The sequence below is a fragment of the Atractosteus spatula genome, chromosome 10, assembly GCF_055471065.1.
Source record: "Atractosteus spatula isolate fAtrSpa1 chromosome 10, fAtrSpa1.hap1, whole genome shotgun sequence".
Lineage (NCBI taxonomy): Eukaryota > Metazoa > Chordata > Actinopteri > Semionotiformes > Lepisosteidae > Atractosteus > Atractosteus spatula.
Window position 1 is genome coordinate 26547027 of NC_142715.1, and position 8953 is coordinate 26555979.

Genomic DNA, 8953 nt, shown 5'->3' on the forward strand with positions numbered 1-8953 from the left:
CAAGAGGGACATACATTCCGTATATCATTCATTTAGACCGTTTTGTAAATGAACTTTGTTACAACTTGTACATTAGATACTCAAAAGCAAGTACATGACTCATATGAATTAAATTGATATCAACTCTGGTTGAGGTAACAATTGAATTCTCGAGCTGTAATGCAGAACGTTGAATACTCGCCCGCTCTGTGGGGATTCAGATCTCCTGCAGACGCAAAGGAGCAGTGGCAGGCTGTTGCCGTGTCCAATCGGCGCTCTCTGGCCCGGTGCCAGGCAGTGTTGGTTCGACGTGAGAGAAGGAGAAGGAGGGAGAGATTTCTGCTGCGGTGTACTGCTGATGCTCTCTGAAGACCAGCTAGTTAGTGTTGGCTGAAACTAGCAGAGTTTGCACACAGAAAAGTGACTGCAGATCCGAGCAAGTCACACTCTTTAGACAGGAAGAAGACCGGTTCGTTCCCGATGTAGCGCGAGTCCTGAGTACTGATATTCAGCTGTCCACAGCTCTGACCATAGTTCACTCGATCAGGTGGGCGTTTGCGGTGGGTTCATGAGGCTTGCTGCTGGGCTAACCTTGGGTGGATCCTTTGGTTACATGCTGGCAACCTCCGTTCTCAACTCTTCGAACAAGGAAAAGTCCTGGCACTGTGACACACTGGCTGTTACGTGACTGTCTGAGCTGAGTCTGAGGATGTCCAGGAGGAGCTGGAGTTGTACCTGGAGGAACTACGGTCGCTCATTGGTTGGAAGATCCATGGGCATTCAAGAATCATTTTGTGACTAACTGGAACGATTAACAATTGTCCCAGTAAATGCACAAACCCCTACATTTATTGGTGCCTCGTGAGAGGATGCCTACATTTATTGGTGCCCCATGTGAGGATGAGTAACCATGCACTCTGACCTTGGGGTTGTAAACCACTTGGGATGAGACTCTCCCTTGGAATCTCCCAGACAGTGAGGCATCAGAGATGACCATTTGTTAGGGTGGTTGATGTGTCTCAGCTTTGGGAGTTGTTCCTTATCAGGACACTCTATCAGCTAGAAAAACACCTTAAATGTGAACCAAATGGAATGACCTCTCTGTATCAAGCACCACTTGAGATGAGGGAGAGAGAGACTGGCAAGGGAGCAGCAAACTTAATTCCTGTATTTGAATAAACCTTGCTGCTACAATGGTCTCTCTCCTGTGTGAATGCGCTGGTGGGCTATTAAGCTTCTTGACCGACTAAAACTCTTGCCACACTGACTGCAGCTGAACGGTCTCTCTCCTGTGTGAATGCGCTGGTGGGTTTTTAAGCCACCTGACCGACTAAAACTCTTGCCACACTGACTGCAGCTGAACGGTCTCTCTCCTGTGTGACTGCGCTTGTGCCTTTTTAAGCCACCTGACCAACTAAAACTCTTGCCACACTGACTGCAGCTGAATGGTCTCTCTCCTGTTAGACTACGCTGGTGTGATTTTAAGTAGCTTTTTAGACTAAAACTCTTCCCACACTGACTGCAGCTGAAAGGTCTCTCTCCTGTGTGAATGCGCCGGTGGCTTTTTAAGTCACATGATTGACTAAAACTCTTCCCACACTGACTGCAGCTGAATGGTCTCTCTCCTGTATGAATGTGCTGGTGGGCTATTAAGCTACTTGACCGACTAAAACTCTTCCCACACTGACTGCAGCTGAACGGTCTCTCTCCTGTGTGAATGCGCTGGTGGGTTTTAAAGTTACTTGATTGACTAAAACTCTTCCCACACTGACTGCAGATGAATGGTCTCTCTCCTGTGTGAATGCGCTGGTGGGTTTTTAAGTCACCTGACCAACTAAAACTCTTCCCACAATGACTACAGCTGAAAGGTCTCTCTCCTGTGTGAAGGTGCTGGTAGGGTTGTGAAATGCTAGACTGACAGAAACGCTGCTTCTCCCCGTGCCATAATGCCAGTTTGTCCACTCCATCTGAGCAAGGCCTTGAGTTATTCTTCCACATTCTCTGATTGTGCTGGGGTCTCTTATTCTGCAAATGCTCCATGGAATGGTCTTGCTCCGTGTGCTGAAACAGAGCTGTGTTTTCTCCACCGTGACCTTCAGTGTGCTGCTCAGCAGTGTGAATCATCTGGGGCTCATTCTCCAGCTCTCTGAGTCTTAAACCATCCAGTTCATTTAGCTGTTCCTCTCTTTGGCCAAGAACAGTCATACTCTCCAGTTCAACAATTTTCTCAGTAACCAGATTATTAAACCTGTGTGTAAAATCATCAGATACTAAGGGATCATATGATTGTTTGAGACTCTGCAGTGACAGTCTCTCCACTTGAACAGAACAAGGCCAAATTATTATCAAGCCCTGTAGGAGCTGCTGTTGCTCCTCCCTGTACTGACTCTCCTCTGTGTGCTGTACATCAGTAATGTTCTCTTCACCAGGTACATCAGTCTGCTGGTCTGCAGGGTCAATCAACTTGGGTTCCATATCCTGCTCTGTAAGATTTGAAACATCCAGTTCTTCACTGTGCTCTTGTACAGAGACACAGCCCAGTTCATTACAACCTTGTGTAATATTGATTGTGTCCAGATTATTCATCTTCTCTGTAAAATCATCACATACTAAGAGCCCAGGTGTCTCACTCTCAGGCTCTGTCTTCATCATGGCCACAGAGTCCAGATCCCTGACACTCTGTCTGCTGTCTATGTGCTGCTCACTAAGTGCCTCTTTCCCTTCTGCGGAAGTGAGCTCTGTCTCCTGCATCAGACTGGAGCCCCACTCCTCCTCACTGTGCTGCTGTTCAAGAAGAGCCCTTTCCCCAGTGTCGGCGAGAACACTGGCCTCTGAGCCTGTAAACACAGGCCAAGAAGACACGACCTTTATAAGGATAAACTATGTTATAGTTTTATACCTTTAGAGGTGGCTTCTCAAAGCATTTTACAGAATGTCAACAACAAAAAATACACAAAATTAACACGATGAGAATACGCAGTTAGAGGAGACAGTAGACAGTGGTACTAAGTACAGTAGGAGCAGAGGGGTACAGAACAGTTAAATAAAGGCTCTTCTGAAGAAAAAGTTTTTAAGTCTGGATTTAGAGTTTAGAGAAGGTGACTCTCTGATATCCTTGGGGAGAGAGTTCCAGAGCTTGGGGCAAAACAGGAGAAGGCCATGTCACCCATAGAGTGTAGACAGACTGGGGGACAAATAGTTGAACACAATTAGAAGAATGAAGATTGCAAGGTAGGGAGTAGGGTGATAATATCAGACCAGTATGGAGGTGCCAAGCCAATACATGGAGTGTCTTATAGGTGAGCAGGAGGATTTTTAAGTCGATATGAAACTTGACAGGAAGCCAGTGCTAGGACTCCAGGATAGGAGTAATGTGATCACTTGTACTAGACGTGGTCAGGGTTCTGGCTGCTGAATTTTGGACATACTGGAGTTTGTTCAATGTGGATTTAGAAACCCCAGAGAGTAGAGCATTACAGTAGTTGATTCAAGATTAGACAACACTTTTCAGCCATAGTTAGTGATAACATAGGGTGTAGTCGAGCAATATTTATGAGGTGAATGAAAGATGTTCTGACAACATGCTGCACATGTGGGTCGAACATCAAATATCATCCCCAAGTTTTTCAATTTAGACTGAAGCTCAAGTACAAGACCATCTACAGATGGAGTTACACATTGGTCCTACAAAGGTGATGGGTGGTGCCAATAAGCATGACTTCAGTCACAGTTAAATGAAGGAAATTTGGAGTCACCCAAGTTTTTATATCGGGGATGCAAATAGAATAGAGACAGCCACATCAGCGTCAGGTTTGGTATGGATGTATATTTGAGTATCATTAGCATAGTAGTGATAGCTGAGGCCATGTGATCTAAAAAGCTTTAAACTACACACACGCATACAAGTACACTCACAAGCAATTTGGATTGTTTAAACATAGCAGAATATGTGGGTATAAGGGCATGTTCTGATTTAGCTTCGTCAGAAACCTAACTACCATGTATAAAGTAAGACTACTGTAATAATATCACTATTACTGACTACTGTAATAATATCACATGCTGACTGGACCATACAGTAGATTAACACTGCATTGAGAAAGAGAGGGGTTAATGCAGACACACTGACTGACTGGACATTCCAGTACATTAACACTGCAATCAGAGAAAGGGTTTAATACACACACACTGACTGGACACTCCAGTACATTAACACTGCACTGAGAGGGATTAATACAGACACACTGACTGGACATAACAGTAAATTAACAGTGCACTGAGAGAGGGGTTAATAGATACATACGGACTAGACACTACAGCACATTAACACTGTACTGAGAGAGAGAGGGGTTAATACAGACATGGACAAACTGGAACTAAGAGCATATTACCACTGCACTGAGAGAGGGGTTAATACAGACACATTGACTGCACAACACAGTACATTAACACTGCATTGAGAGAAAGGGGTTAATAGACACACTGACTGCACATTACATTACTTTAAAACTGCACAGAGAGAGGCAGGTTAATACAGACACTGACTGGACACTGCAGGACATTAACACTGCAATCAGAGAAAGGGGTTAATACAGACACGGTGACTGACTGGGCACTACAGTGCATTAACACTGTACTGAGAAAGAGGGGTTAATACAGACACACTGTCTGCACACAGCAGGATATTAGTACTGCACTGAGAGAGGGGTTAATACAGACACATTGAATGGACATAACAGCACATAAACACTGCACAGAGAGAGGGGTTAATACAGACACACTGACTGGACATAACAGTACATTAACACTGCACTGAGAGAGGGGTTAACACCGACTGACTGGACACTACAGTACACTAACACTGCATTGAGAAAGAGAGGGGTTAATATAGACACACTGGATTAATATTCAAGGACTCAATACAGACACAGACCCTGGAAGACAGTAATACTTAAACCAATTAAATAATGTTTATATACACAATCATTAGTATACTTAGTAAAAATTTAGACCAATACAACGTAAATACAATATTTATAAATGTTCATGTGGATAGCTGCGTCAGCATGCGTAGGCTGCAAAGGAACAAGTAATAGGTTCATTCCATTCAGAAAAAAAAGAGAGGAAAAACACGGCTCCACGGCCGAAACGTTGTGTTTTTTCTCTCTTCTTTTTTTCAGCATGGAATAAACCTATTACTTGTTCATTTATAAATATTGTTTCCTAATGACGTCGGAGTACAACTTGATTCAGTGAAACAATTGTTGAATGTGAACGAGGTATTTTCAGCACCGTAACCGGACAAAACAGTTCAGTTTTCAATAAAGAATCCCGTTGCTACATCACACAAGTCTTTCCCACGTCACTCTGCATCTCGCCACTATATTCTCACCACTGAGGAAAGTTTTTTTTATGACACTTTGATAGTTTGTTAGATAACGAGAATGTTTACTCTTGCGAGATGTTTTCTTTAAAATAAAGTTTATTTAAAAAAAAAAAAATCTCACCAGTGAGAAAGTTATAGACACTGGTTTTAAACACACTGACTTCATACAAGTCACCACACTGACCTGAGAGCTGCAGTTCCGTGTCCATTTCTTCTTTTATTTCTGCAGTGACTTCACAGGGAAGCGTGTGTCCAACACGATCTGTCTGTTCCTTATCTCCTCCTGCTCCCGACTCCTTCTCCCTCAGCTGCAATCTCCACTTCAGGCTCTCGTTTTCCTTCTTCAGATGCGCCATTTCACTCCCGACACTGTCCTCCACACACTGCGTGATTTTAAACACAGCACGTCTCACCAGGATCTGGGAGACGCTGCGGAGTTTGTCTTGAAACTCGTCCTCAGAGTCAGACATCCTGTTTCGGAAAACTTCTGACACTTCATACACGATCGATTTGAGCAACACCTGCATGAAAGAGTCAAGCTGGGTTTGCAGATTTAACAAGCACTCCGCCATCCTTCTTCAGAGTCGGTCAGAAACAAAGGCTGACTTGCGATGTTTAAAACAACAACTTCTTTATTTTTATTCTTCACAGATTCTGTTGTCAGGTCTGTGCTCTGTTCAAGCAAAAATACAACCGACAAGACGCTACGTTTTCAGAAACTGAAGTTATTAAAAAAACAACTTCTTTCTTTACCTAAAGAAAATGATTCAATCACCTACACGTGGGTGAAATATATGCAGTGTTGCGCAGTATGATGACGTCATTCGTTAACGTGGCGGCGACTTCAAGACAATCGAGAAGCGGAGCTGAGAAAGAGGAGTCTCTGCAGCCGGATATAAACTTCACTGCACCTCCTATCGCCACCTAGTGAAGAGGGTGAATCACCTGCGACTTGCGCCGTTCGTAACTGAATTTTGTGAAACGCAACAGATTTATTTTTTTGCCCTTCCACAACCCTCCTCCCCAACGAAAACGTCTCAAGCGGATTTCTGTTCTACATCTCCCTGTGCAGGTTTTTGGTTAAAGAAAAAAAAATCCGTCATTTTCTTGGCAGCTGGCAGTATTTCTTCTGCACCGATAAGCAAGATTTGTATTTCATATTTCGCAAATTGTATGAATGTTGTTGAAAAACAAGTTATCCCAAGAAAGGAAGTAAATATTTGCATGAAACTAAATCAAGCCCTATGTGATTGTCCTTAATTATACTGTAACGCTAACAGCCACCATTGAGTGTGAAAGCCGGCTTACCAGCGCGGTGACGTCTCCGGCCTTCCCTGTGATAGCAGGGGCTGCAGCTGCTGGGCTAAAGGGAGATCTTTCTTTAGCTCAACAGGCTGGGTCCCTGTTGAGTGACGCCAGAGGCCCAGGTTCGAGTCCCCAACGGTTGGGGGCCGACCTAATGTGGTGGCAGCGAGGGAGCCCACATGAACCCCGTAGTGTTACAATACATTCTGTATGACAAGACAGGAAGAAAGGCACCTCGGGATTTTGGACACAGGATCTCCTGTTTACTGAGAGAAGTTTTAACCATCTGGCAATTTTCATGTCCAAGGAGCTCAATGTGCTTTCCGTGTACAACATCGTGTGCTCTTCACCCGACACTGAAACACAGCACACGCTCAGCCACTTGACATCTCCCAAACAGAGCCGTGCAGAGACCTTTTGGTGGGCAGTGGCTCAAAAGGAGAGAAGGGGCACTTTCCGGGGCAGGATTTGTTGCATTTAAATATCCTGGACACAAATCATGCCCGCTTGTATTTCTGTGTTTTTTTTAATTCTACAGGAAGTTTTAATGTGACTTCAGAGGCATTACAATATTCACAACCTTGGCAAAAAAAATGGTTGTCCATAATTGCTGATTATGTTTGATTAACAGACAAAATATTATACCCCCTCTACTGAGCATATACTTTATTTTCCTGAAATAACACATCTTAACTAGAGGACAGAGCAAATAAAAGAATTACCATCTAATTACATGCAATACCAAATACAATATTCTTCCATCATAAGAGCAAGAGTTCACATGATAACACATCAAATTAAAAGTTTTTTTTTTCCCCAAAAAGTGTCTATTGTGGGACAAATATTCAGGAAGTTTATCACATTCTCTCTTGTGCGTTAGACTTTCAGCAAGGAAAAGTGAAATTTTTATGATCCATAGCCTTGAAGTACAACGTAAAATTGTTTTATACTGTATATACTTTGTACCAAGATCTCTCAGAAACAAAAACAAAACAATAAGAAGAAGAAGAAGAAGGCAGTCTCTCCTATTTCTGTGAATGAACCATATATATATACAACAAAGAATATGCATGTTAGCTGTTTATATAAAATGCAAAAAAGACTGGCAAAAATACAGAAGCAGAATTGTCAAGTGGCAGAAAAAAACTTGGGCCAATTGAAGATGGTATAGTAGGCTGACACCAGGAACACTTGGCCCACAAACAGCAACAGTATCAGATGTAGCTGCAGTGTATTGGCTTGTGGAAACATATTTACCTGTGTTAATACAGTTCTTCTAAATGGACAGAGAAACATGAACAGACCTAAACTTAACAATTAGTTTCAGTCGCTAAAACTAGAAGTAATGATACTCCAGGAGCTGCTGAAACTCACAATCTCAGCATGACTCTGCTGTATAAGTATGCTGACCTATTGCACCACCGGAGCAGCGTGAGTCCCTCTCCTCACACAGACTGATGGTGCACAAACAGGGTGAAACAAGCAGGGTTTCGGCTGTGGATCCATCTCCACATGAGGGAAGGGGACAGTAATACAGCAAGGAAAAGACAGGAGAAGACACTGAAAGTAATGTGCTCACTGCAAAAGAGGAAGGAGAGATGTGGTCAGACATAAAACAGACTGGTGAATAATTTGAAGCAACTTTTTTGTTGTCAATCAGCACATGGATTTCCCTTCATCTGTCTTCCTGTGGAGGACATGACGGGAAAGGGAGAGGACATGAATCTCATGTACAAGGGGATACTGAGGTGTGTCAGGGTGAACGGTTCCCTCATGATCTTCTTTCCCGTGACCAGGTGAGTGTGGCAGGGTTGCCCTCTGTCTGCCCTGCTCTTCTCCTTGGTGACTGAGCCCTTGGGCCTGGCGATCCGCAGGAAGGAGGGGGTGCGTGGGATCACCTTGCCTTGGAGCGCTGCCACCTCACTGATCTATTAGTATGCCAGTGACACCACAATGATGTTGACAGAAGTGGCGGAGATCCAGTCCACCTTGGAGGTGGTTCAGGCCTACTGTGCTGCCTCTGGCACCAGGGTTAACCTGGAGAAGCCCGAGGTCTTTCTGGTGGGGAAGGCAGACACTGCCCTTCTCCTTGGCTACCCTTCAAGGTGGAGACGGGTCACCTGAAGGTCCTCGGAGTCTATATTGCTACTGATGAGTAGGCCACTGGGCTTCTGCTGTGGAAGGAGAAGCTCGTTAAGATAAGAGTCAGACTTGGCAGGTGGAGACGCAGGTCCCTGATCTCGAAGGGAAGGGTCCTGTTGGTCAAAATGCTGTGCCTGTCCA

The 8953-nt window shown here is 44.1% G+C and overlaps 1 protein-coding gene across 1 annotated transcript; it reads right to left on the bottom strand.

Moving 5' to 3' along the window:
- Window positions 1-1167: 1167 nt before the first annotated feature.
- On the bottom strand, window positions 1168-5937 carry LOC148826776 (uncharacterized). The gene is made up of 3 exons (XM_088926368.1): window positions 5550-5937; window positions 2413-2816; window positions 1168-2082 (listed from the first exon to the last, which is right to left on the bottom strand). The coding sequence occupies exons 1-3, from the start codon at window positions 5935-5937 to the stop codon at window positions 1168-1170; spliced, it is 1707 nt and encodes a 568-aa protein (XP_088782494.1).
- Window positions 5938-8953: the final 3016 nt, after the last annotated feature.

Excerpts from the sequence above, each read along its gene's own strand:
- LOC148826776 (XM_088926368.1), bottom strand. The coding sequence starts at position 5,937 with ATGGCGGAGTGCTTGTTAAATCTGCAAACCCAGCTTGACTCTTTCATG. Across the intron at positions 2,817-5,549 it reads CACGGAACTGCAGCTCTCAG|GCTCAGAGGCCAGTGTTCTC; the intron begins GTCAGTGTGGTG and ends CTGTGTTTACAG. Across the intron at positions 2,083-2,412 it reads CTGCAGACCAGCAGACTGAT|CACACTGAAGGTCACGGTGG; the intron begins GTACCTGGTGAA and ends ACTGCTGAGCAG.